The 20,950-nt window shown below is 42.3% G+C and overlaps 1 protein-coding gene across 1 annotated transcript in view; it reads right to left on the reverse strand.

Annotated features, from left to right (window-relative positions):
- Positions 1–4,499: 4,499 nt before the first annotated feature.
- FAM20C (FAM20C golgi associated secretory pathway kinase) overlaps positions 4,500–20,950 on the reverse strand; it is a 297,806-nt gene continuing 281,355 nt past the window's right edge. The window contains 2 exon segments of the mRNA XM_068244609.1: positions 4,500–5,695; positions 8,045–8,104. Coding sequence (XP_068100710.1) covers positions 5,443–5,695; positions 8,045–8,104 — 313 coding nt within the window. The 3' untranslated portion in view covers positions 4,500–5,442.

Below are 20,950 nucleotides of genomic sequence, written 5' to 3' on the forward strand. Positions count from 1 at the left end.
AATAGTTCACCCAAAGGGCTGTTTTTCTTTTTCCTGTTATATTGCAATCCTGTGTGTCCAGTGCACACGTTAGCTGTTGGAGACAGGTTTGCTGGTCCTAGTAGTGCACCAACCATAACCCAATAATCCTTCACCTACACTACTGGCATCTAGTATCCACTACTGCCCTGCATAAGGCCTCACCGGCATGGCCTATATTTTAAGTTCATTGTAGCACATAGCATAAACCTATCTGTCACCTGAGCTGCGTGCAGGTGCATTCAGTAAAAAAAAAAAAAATGAGTGTCCAGAACCATTACTGGCATAAGGCCTGTATAATGCCTCAGTGCAGAATCAGTGTTTTTTTGGTCACTTAACTGTCATTGAACTACCTCAGCCTTACCATAGGGGCTGGAAAACTGCGATCCTGCGAATGTGCGCACAAGCACAGCGGCCACCACACAAAGATTGCCGCTAAGAGGACTAACATTTATGTCCTGGAGGTGTCAACTAGTAAAAACAATGATTTACTTAATTGTTTGTGTTGCGTTAAACACGGCATTTCGTCTGTCATGATGAACCGGGCCTAACACTTACACTACCTTATCGCCGTGAATGCAAGCCAGATGTTTTAAAGCACTTAATTCCACAAATGTACTTTAATTTGTGCCCTTTAGAGCAGAGTTCCCCAACCCTGTCCTCAAGGCCCACCAACAGTACATGTTTTGCAGGAAACCACAGACAATCACAGGTGAGGTAATTAGTGTCTCAGCAGAGCTGATTAACTACCTCTGTGGATTTCCACAAAACATGCACTGTTGGTGGGCCTTGAGGACAGGGTTGGGGAACACTGCTTTAGAGATAAAAACACTACTCTGCCAAAAATATGTAACTTTTGATGGGACTTTTGCATGGATCCCCCTTGCCACTGTCCAGGTGTTAGGCCCCTTTAAACAACGTTTCCATCACTTTTGTGGCCAGAAACAGCCCCTATAGGTTTTACAGTTCGCCTGCCCATTGAAGTCTATGGCAGTTTGCATGGCTTGCCTATTTGTAGTTTGTGGAAAAATTCACGTTTGCTACATCACTACCCAAATGTACTGTTTAGTAAAGTTGTAAAGATCTAGAATAGTTAACCCTCCTGAGTTCTTACCCATGGTCAAGATTTTGCGGGAAATTGTAGCTCTGTTATTGGGACCAGCAGGCCCGTATTTACAGCACAGGAATCTATAGGCACAGAAGTCCTAGCACTCTAGAACTTGCCTTCCATGAACCTACAAGTACCCACTGAACCGCATGGCAAGTGTGCTGGCTGGCCCAGCTGTCACTTCTCCCTTACCTGTCATAGGTAGCTACAGGTGCCCCTTAGCATTAGGTAGCCACATGTACCCTTAGCAATAAGAAGCTAGTGTTGCCCCCAGCTGAAGGGAGATCTGGTCAGTGGAATGGCGGGTGAGTAACCTCTCATTTACACTTCACTTGGGTCACTTCCTGGGTAAGACAGGAGAGAGGCACTTAGGCCCGGTTCACATTAGCGTTCGCTATCCGGATTTTCCGGATCTGATCCGGACCGCATACTGTACAAACGGAACGTACGTTCCGCATAGCAATGCAAAGGCTATGCGGACGTTCACATACGTACGTTCCGTACAGTACGGAGCCGGATCGGATCCGGACTCTTTTCCAACATGCGCTATTTTTTGTGTCCGGATCTCCGGCCCACGCATCCTGACCGGAGCCTGACCTGAGCCTGACAGCACCATCAGGAACACAGAAACCAATGGGAAACGGAAGGCACAGAACACACTGTCTACAAAAACCTGACGTTCTACCCCACTTCCTATGCGTATCCAAGCGGCCATTTCGGATGGGGACACATGGGCCAAGCATGTCTGGAGTGGAGCAGCAGTGACAGACGTGCTGGAGCTGTTTGGCAGAATATCGGAGGTGGAGGTGATGCCTACAGCGGAGGAACGTGATTGTACATGTGCACCAGGTGCACCTTCTGCTGACCCAAACATTTTTTTTTGTATATTTAACTATTTTTTGCCCACGGATCCGGATGGCAGCCTGATGCATGCCTGATACAAACGGACCGGATCCGGATCGGAACCGTACGGTTCTGATCAGGATCAGGTCAGGATCCGATCAGGATCCGGTCCGTTTACTTGCCAAAACGCAAGTGTGAACGGGGCCTTAGGAAGGGGAGGGAGCTGCCTTTCCATTGTCAGGCGCCTGTAGGCACGTGCCTACAGTGCCTTATGGTAAATCCGGCTGTGGCATTTGGGGGTCTCACAGTGGTGCAAAGGGCACACAGAGGCATGTCCTTCAGACATGAACATCAGGTACACTTTGAGGGTTCTAAGGCTAGATTAAGAAGATAAGGTGAAAGAGGACAACCCTGTCCCATCCCATTAATTCTAATATAAAAATGAGAAAATGCTTCACAGAACCTACTAATGAACAGAAGGGGATCGCAGCTTAATTAAGAGTCACCTCTCCTTTAAACAATATCCACCAATAGAGCTGTGCTTCTATCACGTCCTTGCTAAAATGCAGGAAGGAACCCTAAGGGCCCGTTCAGATCAGAAATGCGGATGGCCATGCGTGCGGAACGCGTGCGGACCGCAACGCGTACGAACGCATGGCCATCCGCGTTTGTGTGCGTTGCGTGGCTGATCCCATCACTGAAAAGTGAATGGGACAGCCACGCGTTTTTGCAAAATCTGCGTGCAGCATGCGTTCCCGGACCGCACAGGTCCGGAACGCATGCAGTGTGAACATCAGACATTGCACTCTATGCAATGTCTGATGTCGTGCGTTTTGGCCACCTGCACGCGTTTCCAAAACGCGGCTGGAAACGCGTGCAGTGTGAACGGGCCCTTAAACAACAAATAAAAATGCGCACATAGTGCAAAGTACTGTTTTCTTAAAAACATAGCCAGCACCCCGTGCTGCACTCCAGAGGGATGTGCCACCACCTTGGGAATATACCCAGCGGGGTTCCCCCCTCACGTGAATCCACTCACCAGATGGCGACTTGCTTCATGCGTATCACAAATATAAAGATGACATTGGGCGGCTCCAAGATAAAACGTGTCTTTAATAAACCAGCTTCCAACAGGCTTCCAACAATATACCACTCTATACCTCGGCCGCGAAACTCGGGGCAGTGTGTCCAACCGGGTTGCCTACACAGAGTAACGTCAGCGTGCAGCCTGGCTCCGCCCTATGCGTTTCGTTAGAACGATTCATTCAGGGGCTGTCCGCACGCTGAGCTAGACGTTACTATATACCGCAGCTGAGACGTCCAAGGAGCCGCCCACGCAACCATCCTCTCTCGCCGCTAAGCGACCCCTTGGACACACTTCACATCATGTACCACCTATTGGGTTAGTGATTCATTAAAATCACCTCCAGTTATAGGTTTTTATCTTAGATATGGATTTGACTTTTTCAAGAAATAATTTATGACTTTAGTCTGACCGGTTTGGGGAGCATAAAGATTTGCCAGTGTTATTTGCAACCAATTGACTTTCCCAACCAGGAACATAAAGTGACCTTGGTCATCGTAATTAGAGTTTTCTAATATAAAGTCTAGCTTAGAACTGTTTATTATAGCGAAACCTCCTTTTTTTCAGATCATTTGAACAAAAGATACCAATCATGGCACCTTGGCGAGCTACTCTTTGGATTGAAAAAAATTTCTTAAAATAGAGTCTTAGTGACTAAAATCTTGCCCCTCTTAGCTCCCTAATTGGAGCCTTTAACGTTGTTGGACACTAGGGGCTTGATTCACAAAGCAGTGCTAACTGTTAGCACGCTTGTGAAATGCCCCTCTTCACACCTAAACTCAGTTTAGGCGTGATAAAATCAACTCGCGCGCAAAGTCCCGGGGAAAAGTTTTGACTTTGCGCGCAATCTTATTATCAAAACGGTGCTAACCTAGTTAGCACCCTAGTTATCACGCCCAAAGTCTTTAGGCGTGCTAACTAGGTTAGCACCACTTTGTGAATCAAGCCCTAAGTGTGTTCAAAATGTGTGTGGAAATGTAAATAATGTACGGCATGCTGGTAGCTGGAATATAGAAATACAGGAAGGAAAAAGGATAAAGTATATGAAAAAAAGTAGTAGTTATAAAAGGCAGTTACCCGATACCGAGACCAAGAGAAAAAAGTTAGAACAACCATCCCATACAGTGCCATTGTCTGAGTGGAGTAAGACATAATAAGTAGATTACCCTGTTCAGAATGGTCCTTACCAGTGTCTGATAGACACCTAAACAACACCCTGTATAATAATAACAGAACAGAAAAAAAAAGGAAACATAGCGGAAGATAGAAAAGAGGCAGGAGGAACATGGTATAGGTCACTGAAAAGAGCACTTATAATTTAAGTCAAGAAACGTCACATTACAAAAGTAACTGAGGTCGGCACTCTAGTTTCCATTGTTCTTGTTTGGTACTTAAAAGCATTCTTCAGATTTCAAACACTGAAAGGATAAAAAACAAAACAAAACGTTGTGTACATGTTTGCTGTATCTTTTATTGCACTTTTACCACGCTGCAAACAACTCACAAAAATGCTGCAAAATGAAGCTTGCAGCTGCACATTGCAGCTGATATCCATGTATTTCTATGTACAATATTTACACAAATATAGCAAAAGCAGACATGAGAAGGCAGCTACCTGGCTAATGACAGAACAGACCTAGGAACCTGCTGCTTTCCATCTGTTACCCAATGAATAACCCCACCCCACATGCTTCCAATCAGAAACCGACAAAGCATGCTGGGAGTGGTCGATTGAGAACATCTGGAGGATTACAGGTTTCCCATCTTGGGTCTATTAAGTAAGGCCTGCCTTTTTTAGTGAAGGTTAAGTAGCTCTTCTCAATGCTTAACATTCAAGTAAAGCTTCCACAATTGCTAAGCATTACTTCAGGCCAAACCCTCCACACTTGAGACTTTGGACTTTTGACCCATGGAAATACCAGCTTACAGAAGATACAGTATACTCAAGTTAAGAGATTGAAATCATCTTGAAGGCGTCATTGTGGTATATAGTCAAGTCAGCATCACAGGTAAACAAAACTATACTGTCCCTTTTTGATTTTTTTTTCCAAAAAGTGGTAGGTAGGTCATCATTTTTTTAATTTTACCATATATAAATACAAAATCATTTTCTTTTAAATAAAGGCCTCCTATCTGTACAAAAAAGATCAAGATATGCTTAGAACCCAAAACCGATTCCAAAGGTCTTTGACCATACCATCTTACATCCATTTATAATCTATATATGTTACAGACTTCATAATTATCTAATCCTTCTTGGTTTCTATAGCGTGTCTACAGTGGGAAACAATTAAATCTTTAATCTGAATTCACTGAATTCACAAAGGAGCATTCGCAGTCTTCGGCAAGACTATGTCTTCTAGGTTGGGGTTTGTTTCTTTCCCCATCACTACCTCTTGGTTGTCTTGTTGCTCGTGTCAGAGTCCAAGTCGTTTTCCACAACATTCTCATAGCTATCTTTCTCTATGCAGTCACTGATAGCTTTGAGTACAATTCTGATCCTCCTGTCCATTGCTTCAAGATGCGGTTGATAAAGAATTGGTGCGATTTTGTCCATTTGTAAAGACTCCTCCATTAGTCTACTCAGCTTGTATTCCTCCTTCGCTAGGAGCTGCAGTCGCAGGTATGTAGACTTCTTGATCCTGTAGAAATAGAGATCATAATGAAAGTTAATAGTAAATCATGACATACAAAATCCATTTTATTTGTCTGTCTTTGTCTGATTGTGCGAGAAAGAACTAGGTAGGCCCAGGAACAAAGCAAGATGAATACAGTCTAAATCTTCTGTATTTATTCAGGATAACAGGAAGGATAGACATTGGCTTCATAAAGGGCAATGGCCTGAAAGCATGCCAATGTTTGTACTGATTTCATGAACAATGCCAATAGCTTTTAATTAGATCTGCACTGCACAGCTGCTATCTCTACATAATGCATTGGAGATCAGCAGCATAACTGTATAAGATGAGGCTCTACAACAAAAACCACACAAAGCTCAATGGCTCTCCAATCTCTGTTCTAATATTCTTCTTTCTCAAACTTACACTATTGGAGTTGGTGATTGGCTAACCCAGAGTGACGTCACACACCAATGGGGAAGGAGGCTTGTACCTGCAGCTCTTGCCGCTATACTGAAGACGGAAGATATTTCCGCAGCTCAGCTTGTAGCTTAGCCTCCCTTATCACCTTACTGGAGCCGGGCAGGCTTGCCCGATGCTGCTGTGAACATCAAGCAGTAAGTCAAGTCTCTCCTGCACAGCTGTTGGCCGGAGGTAGCGGGATTGAGCGATCCAGCAATCGCCACGATATCCTCTTGAAGGACTGTGAGTACTGTACAATTGTTATTACGGGCAGTAGTTTCACCTGCAAGTTACTTAATCTTGCCCCTTTTTGGTCGCATCATCTTTCAAGTGCTTAATATAGTGAATAAATTCAGTCCATTAGATGACAGCAGGATTTGCATTTTTGCTGGATAAATTAGCATTCATCTTCCAAAGTGGAACTTGTAGCACCTTTATTTGCTGTCCATTAGATGACAGCAGGATCTACATTTTTTGCTGGATAAATTAGCATTCATCTTCCAAAATGGAACCAGAAGCTCTTTTTTTGCTTACTGCGCAGCACTTGAACACAATTTTTGACTCTTGTGACCACCCTTATTCCAATTTCCTTTTTTAATAATTACATTTTTTATATCTGTATCATTTTTTTACCTACTGCAGTAGTGATGTGTTGTTACTGTGATATCTATGGCTGGGTTTCTGGAAAGGCCACAGAGGCCTGGGCCTAGGGTGGCTGCAGTCCAAGGGGGTACCTGATCATCGAAGTGTGAGTAAATAGTTTAGGGTGGTAAAGTGTACCAATGTTCTGGGTGCATAACGAGATGGAAAGCCACACCACCAACAAATGCAGTCAACTGGCCCTTTAGGGGCCCCTGCCTCAACCACAGTATTAGCTCTTCAATTGTGCTGTTCTGTAATGATCACTTCTATATATGCTTTGAATAGTGGCAATCATTACCATACTGTTCCCCTCCTCTGCTTACACCTCGCATACTCTGGATGTCCTTGGCAAGTTTTGTTGTGCTATATGAGTTGTTATGTACAGAATGCTTTGGAGGCCCATATGTAAAACTTGCATGGGGCCCAAAGCTCCTTAGACACACCACTGGGTAGGGTATTTCATTAGTTTTTGTTGTAGGTAAGGTGCTTAGGCTTAGATGGGGGTAAGGTAGGGTAAGGTATATATGGGGGTAGTTTAGTGTATGGCATAGGTAGGGGGTAGTTTAGTGTATGGCATAGGTAGGGGGCAGGTTAGTGTATGGCATAGGTAGGGGGTAGGTTAGTGTATGGCATAGGTAGGGGGTAGGTTAGTGTATGGCATAGGTAGGGGGTAGGTTAGTGTATGGCATAGGTAGGGGGTAGGTTAGTGTATGGCATAGTTAGGGGGTAGGTTAGTGTTAGGCATAGATAGGGGTAGGTTAGTGTATGGCATAGGTAGGGGGTAGGTTAGTGTTAGGCATAGATAGGGGGTAGGTTAGTATATGGCATAGGTAGGGGGTAGGTTAGTGTATGGCATAGGTAGGGGGTAGGTTAGTGTTAGGCATAGATAGGGGGTAGGTTAGTGTATGGCATAGGTAGGGGGTAGGTTAGTGTATGGCATAGATAGGGGGTAGGTTAGTGTATGGCATAGATAGGGGGTAGGTTAGTGTATGGCATAGTTAGGTTGTAGGTTAGAGTAAGGTAAAAGTTAGTGTGAGAAAGTTAGTGTGAGAATAGGCGATAGTAGAATATCAGTAACACTACCAATATTCTACTATCGATAACAGGTGATAGTAGAATATTGGTAAAATTACCATTATTCTATCGGCAAAACCTTGCACCCATTTTAACGATCAATGCTTTTAAATGTATGGGAATAGGAAGTAGGTGCATTGTCTATTTTACTGACAACGTTTGCCCTACATAAATAAGAGACACTTTTAATTATACCTGCAACATTGATTCAGTGGTACCAGGATAGACATCTCGTCATGTGAATATTTTCCGAACCTGGGAAGAAAAGAAAAAGAATATTTACCATAGGGACTCCTAGGAACACCTTGTATATAGCTGCAGTACAATGATGATTATTGAAAGCAGGAAGGCAGGGATAGCCACATTGAATCAGGTTTGCATAGTGCGTCATCATAACATATTTATAACATGAATGTATGTGGGATGAACTTAGTTTCCTTCCTTTGATACAAGGTGCTTTGTATAGAATGCTTTGAGCAGCCATATGGGCCACAGCTGTGCATAGCAGACCTCAGACTGCACAGTCTCCTGCGTTCATGTCATTCATTTTTATACTGACAAAGACGTTCTACAATCACATGTCATAATGACTCAACCATTTCCCCTGGGTTAATTAACATCCCTGCTGCCTATAAACACCCTCCCTATGTTAAACGGTTTCATGAGTTAGCATTATATCAGCTTCTCCGGAAAAGTATTTTGGTTCCCATGGGCCCTGAGATCACTATTATATCCACGTAGCTGCAGTGTGAGCACACCAGCCCACTATCATGATGCATACGCTGGGAGACCTCACACCTCATTCTTATACACTATATTGGAAGCTGTTTCAGTTTTGTGGAGGTCGGAGAAAAAACAAAAGGGGTATTTTTACTAAAAAGCGGTAAAATTGATGCGTCAATTGCATGTCATTTTTACCAGGCCCTATAACATAGGTCATATGCAAAATCTGTATGTTACTTGTAAAGTGAGGCAAATAAGAATTATATTACAGCCTAAGTTGCAGTAATCTAACATGTATGATGTATTCAGAGGCCTGAATTAACCTCACAAGAGCCTATAGGCACAGATTTCCTGGCACCTTAGACTTCGCCCTCCAGGACCCTACACGCCCCCATTACACTGCAATGCTGTCACTTCTCCCTTACTTCCCTTGCCTGTCATAGGTTACCCTTAGTATTAGGTAGCCGCCAGAACTACCCTCAATATTAAGATATTAAGTAGCTAGAGGTGGCCCCAAATATAAGTTAGCTAGAGGAACCTCAGTATTAAGTAGCTAGATGTTCCCCTGACTAAAGGGCATCCTGTAAGTGAAATGCTGAGTGAAAAAACTCTCATTTACACTCTCATCAGGACTCAGCATAGGCAAGGAGGGAGGGAGGCGCTCGGGGAGGGAGGTTAGCAGCCTTTCCATCAACAGGCGTCTGTAGGCATGTGCCTACAGTGCCTTATGGTAAATACGGCCCTGTGTATTCACCAGATTTGAACGCAGTTAACATTGATTCTGGTATGGGGGTTGGGTCAAGCATTGTTCTTTAGGCCCCTTTCACACTACTAAAGCTACACCAATGAAAGTCTAGGGGGCATTTCACACCGATGCGATGGAAGTGACATATTCGCCACCCGGCTGACACTGGTGCAACAGCGCATTGGTGTTGAATTTACGCGGCGACATGTGGCAACCGGAAGTCATATAAGTCTATGTATTTGACAGAGTTGGTAACTGAACCCTTGAAAGCACACATGGGAGTCTGGTACCTTAAGCGGTGAAGCGGTCTTGAAAGTGGCTCACCGCTTAAGGTACCAGACTCCCATGTGTGCTTTCAAGGGTTCAGTTACCAACTCTGTCAAATACATTTTAGTGGTCATATAAGTCTATGTCGATGCAGTTTTTTTACATTTGTTTCGCGTTTGTGTTGTGGCACGGAAGCACATTTTGTCAATACAACTCCACACAACTCGAGAAATGGCCACAGGAAGTGAGCGCTAGAGAGCCTCACTTCCTGAATGGCCTTCAGCCAGGATCGAGATTACTGCAGTAATCTCCACTGGCTCTTTTTGGCATTGCGGTGTGATGCAATCATCCAATCGCACCTCAACGCTACTGCTGGTTAACAGTGTGAAACTGGCCTCAAGGTTTGACTTGTGGAAGTTGAACATTGAAGGTTAGTCTTAAGGTGGCCACACACCATACAATGTTTTAAATATCTGTGCAATTCAAGAATAGCAATCAATTTTCTGACTGATTGTAACAATTAAAAAATCAGACCAATGTACCATACAACTATAAAGGTGGCCATATACCATACAATTAAAAGATCCAATTTTTCACCAATTCGATATTTTAGATCAGTTGTCCCAAACAAATTGAGCTTTTCTTTGTTTTCCATCGATAAATCCGATCGAATTTCCCGTTTTTTTTTTTGGGGGGGGGTTTCCGATTTTTAAAGTTTGGACATGTTGAATGGACATGTTGGAAATTTCAGACCAACTTTATCAGACCAACTTTATCAAGAATTGTATGGTGTCCCCCTTTTAGCTTCCTTCTAGCAGACAGTGGAGAAATTAATTAAGGAAACAACTAATAGGGAAACACCATTTACACCCCAATTTTATCTCCTTAATCTAAATGATTGGAGAATGAAATCATATAAGGGCTCAGTGGTGAGGCATATCCTAAACGCAGCTAGAACTCTGATTGTAAGGAAATGGGGAACTAGCAGGATACCCATAGTATCAGATCTAATCAAGGAATTAGACTTGGTATACGATCTTGCGAACACTGTATATTCCATAGAGGGAAGGTCTGAAAATTTTTAAAAAAATATGGAGAATCTGGTTGGTACAGTATATAGGTACTCTGATGATCTCAAACAAATACTTGCAGTGGAACACTAGACAATGTGTAATTAACACATTACGTTGATCAACTATACTTACCATCCCTTGCCTGATATGAACCTCTAGACCCATAGTTCTTGGTTAATGTTAATGTTTACTTTGACTTTATAAGAAAAACTATTTTTGGTCAACTTATGGCATTTTATAATAGCTACCCATCACTTGGAAATAATTCATAACCAACCTTTTAGTCAAAAGGACATTTGCTACTGTTGGCATATGTAGGCGAGACTTAATGTCATCATGTCCCTTTATGCAATGTTTGACTTTCAAGTCTACAGGAACTGATACTACCATACTATCATGTAATACCAAGATGTATCTGACTGTCTGATACTGTCATCTATATTGCTGTGTCCAAATAGCAATTTGTATTTGTACTGTCTACCTTGATATTTCCAAATTGTTTACCTGTTGGCTAAAATAAAGTATTTGAAAAAAAAGAATTGTATGGTGTGTGATGGATTGCCAATTACTTGATGTACAGTTCCAATCAATTTTTTTTTAGTTTTGAATTATTTTATTCATGACTGGGGAAACAATTGAATATTGGTGTGTGGTACAATGGCCAGATTTTTGAACTGTTATAATCAGTCAGAAAAAAATGATTGCTATTCTTGAATTGAACAGATATTTAAAAAAATTGTATAGTGTGTGGCTACCTTAAGGGTTAAAACAATCACTCAAGTCACGATGTCCTTTATCGATTTCAGGTTGCCAGGACAGAGGTCACAATTGATTCTTTATTGCCATCAGACCACATGTATGATTGTTATTGTTCAGCAAATCAATTTGTCCTCATGCGGTCCATAAACATCCATCCAGTAAACAAAGCAAGTAAACTCCTCTACGTGTAAACTGCTAGCAGCACCAGATCTAATTTATCATGCACAATCTACTAACGGGGTGCCCTTGGGCACGGGTCCCCAGATGTAAGTGATTGTTTTTACCTCTTTTATTTTATTTGTTTTATTGGATTTTATGCGTTCAAGAACATTAATGCAGTTTACACTTAGAGGAGGTTATTTGCTATGTTTGCTGGATGGATGTTTATGGACCGCATGAGGACACGTTGATTTGCTGAACAATAATACAAGTGGTCTGATGACAGTCTTGGCCGCAATACAGAAGCAATTGTGACTTCTGTAGCTTTAGAGCCCATGCCGCCTGACGATCATGTGACCGAGTCTGCAGCAGATGGTGAATGGCAACAGAGTGTGTGGGGCTTGCCCTGCATGTGGGTGGGGAGAGAGAGAAGGAGCGGCCCCCTCCCCCCAGCAAATCACAGTGGCCATTGTTACACAGGTGTGTGCGTTTATGTGTGTGTACAATTATTTTTCCAGCAGACACTGACCTATATGTAATTTTGCCATCACCCTTATCCATATAATTTTCTTCTCCCACTCATGCAGTTCGTATGGTACATATACATTATTTGTCACTGAGTATTGATGTATCTCACAATCCCCATGGTAATAAACACTTATTCATAATGGATTTTTCTTTTGCTATTTATATTGTAGATCATCCAATGCTATTATCACAGCCAGGCTCGGATTTACAGCACAGGAGTCTAAAGGCACAGAAGTCCTGGCACTCTAGAACTTGCCTTCCATGAACTTACAAGTACCCACTGAACCTCATGGCAAGTGTGCTGGCTGGCCCAGCTGTCACTTCTCCCTTATCCGTCATAGGTAACTACAGGTGCCCCTTAGCATTAGGTAGCCACATGTACCTTCAGCAATAAGAAGCTAATTGTGCCCCCAGCTGAAGGGAGATCTGGTCAGTGGAATGCCGGGTGAGTAACCTCTCATTTACACTTCGCTTGGGACAGGGGCGTAACTAGAAATCACTGGGCCCCCCTGCGAATATTTGGATGGGCCCCCCCCCCCCCCCCCATAGGTGCCAAATAATCGTAATGGGGCAGCGTTTCACTGTAAGTTAATTGTAAAGTGGGCAGCATTTTACCAGACAATCGTAATGTGGGCCAGAAAATCGTATTGTGGGCAGAGTTCACCAGAAAATCGTAGTGTGGGCACCAGTCACCAGAAAATCGTAACGTGAGCAGCAGTCACCAGAAAATTGTAACGTGGACAGCATTCACCAGACAATCGTAATGTGGGCAGCGTTCACCAGAATATCGTAATGTGGGACAGAAAATCGTAATGTGGGCAGCGTTCACCAGAAAATCGTAACGTGAGCAGCAGTCACCAGAAAATTGTAACGTGGACAGCATTCACCAGACAATCGTAATGTGGGCAGCGTTCACCAGAATATCGTAATGTGGGCCAGAAAATCGTAATGTGGGCAGCGTTCACCAGAAAATCGTAACGTGGACAGCATTCACCAGACAATCGTAACGTGGGCAGTGTTCACCAGAAAATCGTAATGTGGGCAGCAGTCACCAGAAAATCACAATGTAGGCAGCAGACACTAGAAAAAAAAAATGCACCTGTGAAAAAAAAACTATTCACTTACCTGACAGAAGTCTTCTCCTCTCCCGGCATCTGGCTCGCAGCTCCCCGAGTCCTCCTGCAGCACATCTCCCGCGCTGACAGGCAGAGTGCAGGGCTACGGCAAGATGGCTGCCGAAGCCCTGTACTAGAGGCACAAATAGTCTCCAGTGTAGGGCTTATTCGGCGGCCATCTTGCCGTAGCCCTGCTCTGCCTGCCGGAGACTATGCAGGCTGCTGGAGTGGGGCTGCGGGGAATGAACTGGTGCAGCGTCTATTAGACGCTGCGGCCAGTTGAGCACCTTGCTGGGGGGTCCAGAGCAGCGCTCCCCCCACGCACAGTGAGCGGGCCCCAGAGCAGCCCCGGGCCCCCCTGCGGCTGAGGGGGTCGCATCCCCGGTAGGTACGCCGGTGGCTTGGGACATTTCCTGGGTAAGACAGAAGAGAGAGGCACTTGGGAAGGGGAGGGAGCCGCCTTTCCATTATCAAGCGCTTGTAGGCACGTGCCTACAGTGCCTTATGGTAAATCTGGCCCTGATCACAGCATAGTGATTTCACTTATGTATCATCCACTGTGAAGTGGCCACAGGTCCGGGTGCTGAGCTGACTACCTTTCTGTACACTGCACATGTGTATTGAAGTTCAATGGATGTTAAAAGTATTTCCTTAAAGTGGACCAGAACTCAGAACTTCCTCTCTGCTCTAAAAGATACACAACAGCATAATAACCTTTAAAGAAAAATACATTTCTTTGTTACAGCTGATATCATGCAATAAAGCACTATATTTACTTTGTGCTTTTATGGAAGCAGACTTAGGGGCCTTCTTCACATTGCATGCGATGCTGTCTGTATTTCGGCAACGCGTGCGGGAGGCACATCAGACTGCACTGTCTGATGTTCACATTACATGCGTTCCGTACCAGTGCGGTCCGCTAACACATGCTACAAGTGAATAGGATCAGCCACGCAACACATACAAACGCAGATTGCGTGCGGTCAAACACGTTGCGTTCCATTCGCACGGTCATCTGCGGGTTGAATGTGAACAAAGCCAAACATCCTGTGTTTACCAATTAGCTCTCTGCCGAGGCAAGCAGCTGATACAGCTGAGGGATCGAATTACAACTTGTGCTTAGTCACGGATGAGGGGGAATTAGGCAAGCTAATCTCTCTAAATACATACAGGGTGCATTTCTATATTTCTTCCTTCTGTCCTGTGCCCAGGCCCACTCACTTTAATCATAGCTCCCAACTGTCCCTCTTTTGGAGGGACAGTCCCTCTTTGGGAGCCCTGTCCCTCTGTCCCTCTTTCCTCCTCATTTGTCCCTTTTTCAGGACTTTGTCCCTCTTTCTATGTAAATATATATATCTCTCTACTAAAAAATGTTTGATTGACTCCAAGCTTTATTCCCATCCTTTAAATTGATTTATTACTAATTTTAAAATGTTAATATGAAGGAAAATAAACCAGGATATAAAGGACCCGTGTGTTTTGAATTATAAAACAATATATTTTTCTTATAAAATCTTTATGGTATGCGTGACTAGGGTTGTGATGGGGGCGTGATCAGGGGTGTGGCAGGGGTGTGGCTTAAGTGTCCCTCTTTTTCATCTCAAAAAGTTGGGAGGTATGCTTTAATTCACTTTTAATTCACAGAGTTCTCTTTAATGGACTGATCCGCTGCATATATTTTTATGGGAATATTATTAAAAGTTACATTTCCTATGATTGTTTATTGTTGATGACTCACTCTGTAAAATCACATATATAGGGAACCTGATTGTCCTTATGTGTGTTTTACATATTTTATAAAATCTACTTGCAGAGGGTAAAGCCTATAATTCAAATACATTTCCGTGCCCACGTGGAAACTAAAATAATAATTTTGTGCAGTTATTAAAAGCTTGAATGAAAAGTGTGCTTTGAAATAGCATACAGAACTCACCCAGAGGCCATTTTGTAAATTGACTGTAACTAACTTTAATTTTCTAAAACGGCCCCAAAATGTTAACTGCTCTAACTTTAGTTAACATGATCTCTTATAACTCCAGTCTGCTCCAATGATTGGCTATCATCACCTCCCTTAAAGGACACAATGCAAACTGCCTGGCTGTCCTGTGGGTTTTCTGCCTCTAGTGCTGCCTTTTAGCCATAGACCCTGAATAAGCATGCAGATCAGAAGTTTCTTACTGAAGTCTGACTGGTTTAGCTGCATGCTTGTTTCAAATGTGTTTAAAAGGAAATAAATATGGCAGCCCCTATATGCCCCTTACTTAACTGATTTTGGACAATGCTAATTGAAATCTACTCCTCTGGCAGTTATTATCCCTGTCAGGCGTAGATTTCACTCACAGCCACCACACGCTTTCGCCGCTACTGCTGATCATGCCGCTCTCTCCTTCGCCGCAGCCTACTTGCCCTGCCGTTGGAATTATGGCAGGGCTCTGTGAGCCGGTCAAAAGCTGATTTCATTGGCTCACATTGATCACAGGGTCCGGAGCCAGTAAAATCGGCTCCTGATTGGCTCACAGAGCTTTGCCGTCATAGTAACGTCAAGGTGCTTGGACTTGGGCGACAGGTGAGCGCCGCAACCTTAGCGTGCCCGGGGTGTTCATGCCAGCTGTCTCTGGTCCTTAAAGTGGTCTGAAACTCTGACATAACATTCAATAAAAATGTGTTTTCCTACTTTTTATTACTACAGTTATCGTATTTGCTTTTGTGCACAAGTAATATTGTCTGTCTACAAATTACAAGTTTCCAAAGTGTAGTTTATCTTGCCCTTTGCTGCCATTGCATTTTATTCCTGCTGCTTTTTATTATATATTAAAACCTTCTAATGAGCTATCTGAACTGCTTGTGAGCTTGAAGCACAGAGAGCTGCTCAGAGAGTCTTTTCAGTTGTTTACTACACAAATGTAACAACATTAGAATGTAAACAAATATACTGTTATCTCCAGTCTGGATGGAGATTTGAAGCTGAATAGCCTTTGCATAGCAGGACAAAGTGCTGTTTATCCAATTCAATGATGTTCTGCTACAATTCTTTTCCCTGGGATAGTAGCTTTAAAGAGACACTGAAGCAAAAAAAAAAATACAATGATATAATGAATTGGTTGTGTAGTACGGATAATTACTAGAACATTAGTAGCAAAGAAAATATTCTCATATTTTTATTTTCAGTTATATAGTGTTTTTTTATAACATTGCATCATTCTCTAATATTTGCAGTTTACATACTACTCATTTTAAATTATTTTACAGAGCAGGCCAGTGAACTATTGACCTGTCCTCTACAAGACAAAGAAAATACAGTGACTGACATTTGAGATATCAAGCTTCAGAAGACAGAGCTCTCTGCGACTTTAAAAGTCGCGGAGCTCAATAGCTCATTTGCACAGATAGCAACTGGAGTTTCTTAACTCTTCCTGTATTGGAAACAATACTAGACTTATGTCTCTGCTCCTAATATTTTATTTAGCTGTACTACACATACAAATCATTATATCATATTTTTTCACTTCAGTGTCTCTTTAAAACTGTAAGGAATCTTTTACAGCAAAGTAGAAATGCTGACTTTCAGACCACTTTAAGGGGCCAGACACTGCTGGTACTGAAGTGGTTAAAGGACCACCAAAAACTGTAAAATGTAAAATACATGTAAACACATACAACTAAGAAGTACTTTTCTCCCAGAGTAAAATGAGCCACACATTACTACTCTCCGAGGTTGCTGTTACAGTAGTTAGTAACTGACAGGTTTTGGAATAGCCCGTTTAGGGTTTTGTTTATTTCAAAAGCACTAAGTGATTGGCAGTTGCTCAGTCCAAATGTCAAAATTGTGTGCAAACAGGTAGGAGGGGTAGCCAGCATCTTTGCATAGATCCCTTCAAGGGGGTGCTTTTGTAAAAAAATAAACAAAATACAAAAAATTCCCCATTAGGAGATGGACTAATCCGAACCGTCATTTCTGTCAGATTTCTACTACTTACTGTAAGCTACAGCAACATAGGATAAAAGTAATTTATGGCTCATTGTACTCTGGAAGAAATGTACTTCTTATTTGTATGTGTTTACATCCATGAATTTTACATTTTACAATTTTTTTCGCAATAGAGGTCCTTTCAGCTGCGTACGTACGAAAAGGGCGTCGGGAAAAAAGGGCGCGTGGTATAAACGATAAATGGAAATATCGTTTATAGAAATTATTGTGTAGAATTTCGTTTATAAATAGTGTTTTATGAATTTATAAATCACTAAATAATGTGTATGAGATCGGCAATTCTTAAAACGTTAATCTTCCCTGTTTGTAAAGTGAAACTTATATTTTCGTTTATTAAAAACCCTCCCTGTACCTATCCCTAACCCCTAGACCCCCTGTTGGTGCCTAAACCTAAGACCCCCCTGTTGGTGCCTAAACCTAAGACCCCCCTGTTGGTGCCTAAACCTAAGACCCCCCTGTTGGTGCCTAAACCTAAGACCCCCCTGTTGGTGCCTAAACCTAAGACCCCCCTGTTGGTGCCTAAACCTAAGACCCCCCTGTTGGTGCCTAAACCTAAGACCCCCCTGTTGGTGCCTAAACCTAAGACCCCCCTGTTGGTGCCTAAACCTAAGACCCCCCTGTTGGTGCCTAAACCTAAGACCCCCCTGTTGGTGCCTAAACCTAAGACCCCCCAGTTGGTGCCTAAACCTAAGACCCCCCTGTTGGTGCCTAAACCTAAAACCCCCTATGGATAATAATGTTTTACAGACATTAATAAAGAAAAAATGTAAAGAAAAAAAATGTAAATTATTTTTTTGGGTGGATAATAATGTGTTAGAAATGTTTTAGAAATAGTGATTTATTATCTTCATAAACGTTATTCGTCACGGGCTCATTTTGTAAACTTAAATCATCACAAACATAGTTATAAATCCTTAAAAATCTCCGGGCGCCGTTATAAATCCTTAAAAATCTCCGGCGCCTTATTTTCCCCGTTCAGCGCCCATTAAACGATATTTATAATGGAAGTGAATGGGGCGCCCTTTTTGTCCACTTGTCTCATGCGCCCAAATCTACTGCTTCCCTTTCAGCTTTCCTTTAAAGATGAACTCTGGAATCAGCAAAATAACAGCACAATTTTCAGGTTTGCCACCTCCAGCTTTGAATGATGATCTATGATGGTACTAGACTGTGACCGCGTACGTACAAAAAGGGCGCGGGGTGTAAACGCTAATTAATAATTAATCATTAATAGCGTTTATAAAAATAGTGTGCTATATGTAGTTTACAAATAATGTTTTACAAAATTATAAATCATTAAATAATGTTTATGAAATCGGCAATTGTGAAAACGTTAATCTTCCCTGTTTCAAAAGTAAAACTTATAATTACGTTTATTAAAAAAACGATAATATATGTTTAATTGTTATAATTGTTTATTATTGTGAATAATCTTCATTTATGGTTTGTTCTTATAATAAAATCTGAAAATATTCTTTATAACGGTGATATAAATATAACTACGTTCGTAATAAGTGTTGTAAAACATTAGTAAGTATTACTAAAATTTTACTAAAACTATACCTAAGCCTACTCTCACACAGAACCCTCCCTGTACCTGTCCCTAACCCCTACACCCCCCTGGTGGTGCCTAAACCTAAGACCCCCCTGGTGGTGCCTAACCCTAAGACCCCCCTGGTGGTGCCTAAACCTAAGACTCCCCTGGTGGTGCCTAACCCTAAGACCCCCCTGGTGGTGCCTAACCCTAACCACCCCCCTGGTGGTTTATATTGTACTGTAACTATACTTAACCCTACTCTCACACAGAACCCTCCCAGTACCTATCCCTGACTCCTAGACCCCCCTGGTGGTGCCTAACCCTAAGACCCCCCTGGTGGTGCCTAACCCTAAGACCCCCCTGGTGGTGCCTAAACCTAAGACCCCCCTGGTGGTGCCTAACCCTAAGACCCCCTGGTGGTGCCTAAACCTAAGACCCCCCTTACTGATCGCTTTATTTTGTGAATAATAATGTTTTACAAACAGTAAGGGATAAAACTTTAAATAATGTTTTAATTAGTTAAATAAGATAAATATGTTTAGTATTTTTATAAACGTTATTCGGCACGGGTGCATTTTATAAACGTAAATCACCACAAGCACAGTTATAAATCATTAAAAATCTCCGGGTGCCGTTTGTAAACGTTATTTATCTCCGGCGCCCTTTTTTCCTGCTCGGCGCCCATTAAACGTTAATTATTATGAGAGTGAATGGCGGCGCCCTTTTTGTCCACTAGCTGCCTGCGCCCTTTTTCCCGCTTCCACTGTGACCCCCCATTAACTCTATGCATGGACAGGATGGTAAATGGAACCTTGCCCATCTGAGTTAGCACACGGGGAGAAGCAGCAACATCAGAAGTAAAATAATGCTCCTGTAGATTTCTCCTATATGATAGTAATGATTAACAATGGGTAGGTAGTAACCTAGGCTAGGACTATCCTCACTGCTGAAATATATACGCTTTTACGCATCAGATAGTGTGCTAAAAGCTGATCTTTCAGCAGGTAAAGACCTGAATTGAAAACTGCAGCTGCAGTGCTTGCATTGTATAGAGTTGACCTTTTATTTGTTGTTATGATTTTGAATAATTTATAATTTGCCAACATATTACGCAGCTTTGCATAATACATAATAAATGTGAGTTCAGACAAGGCACACAAAACACGACGGATGAGCTGAAGGCGCTGTTCATGCAAGCTTACAGTTATGGTGGCCGGTGGATGATTCTTTTTCATACACCTTTGCTGCTCTATTTTATTGTAAGCTTTATTGTAAGATTCATATCTGTGTTCATTTCCAGGTGCCACCACTTTATTACACTTCCCACCATTGTATTATTGGAGGCATGATGGGATCTTGATTCCAATCTTGCAAGAAGCACCCACTATAAAGCAGCGGCTACAAGTAGAGGGCACATTTTTTCTTGTTATAGCCACTAATCACGTCTATTAAAGTGGACCTGCACACTACAGAAGGAAAACAGAGAAATGCACCCTGTATGTATTTAGAGAGATTAGCCTGTCTAATCCCCCCTCATCTGTGACACACTGAACATTTATTGCAAGATTTGTATCATCTGTAACAAAGACATTTTTTTCTTTAAAGGTTTTATATGCCATTGCTTATCTTTTAGAGCAGGGAGGAAGTTCTGAGTTCAGGTCCATATTGGCACCTATGGCAGAGCCCATACTTCCCCGGCGCCCAAATTTCCTGCTTTTCTGATTTGGTGCTTTTGCATTGCGAACGCTGTACTTATTACGACTTTTCATGAGAACTGAATAATATTCATGAAGGTTCAAGCAAGCATATAATCTTACCAAACACACACTAATTAGTCCCACTATCACTATGTGTACAGCTTCCTCCACCTGCTGTTTAATCCCTTAACAACTGTAAGGTCAAAAGGGCAAGGCTCTGTCTCCTATGAGTATATTTACTATAAAATGGTAAAGTTTACACGTGCAGATAACACAGTGTAATTGTATACAAACTGCACAAATAGCATAATGTTTGGTATAATGTGTGTTACACAGTATGTGTAAAGCCTGGTACAATTTACCCATCTCTGCACATAAATTCTACCGTTTTTTTGCTGACAAAAGGGAAAACCAAGAGCCCATAATAGTGTAGTATAGTAAAGAGACTCTGTAACAAAATTTTGAGCCTTATTTTTTCTATTCTATAAGTTCCTATACCTGTTCTGATGT

This window comes from Hyperolius riggenbachi, chromosome 7 (genome assembly GCF_040937935.1).
Source record: "Hyperolius riggenbachi isolate aHypRig1 chromosome 7, aHypRig1.pri, whole genome shotgun sequence".
Taxonomy (NCBI): domain Eukaryota; kingdom Metazoa; phylum Chordata; class Amphibia; order Anura; family Hyperoliidae; genus Hyperolius; species Hyperolius riggenbachi.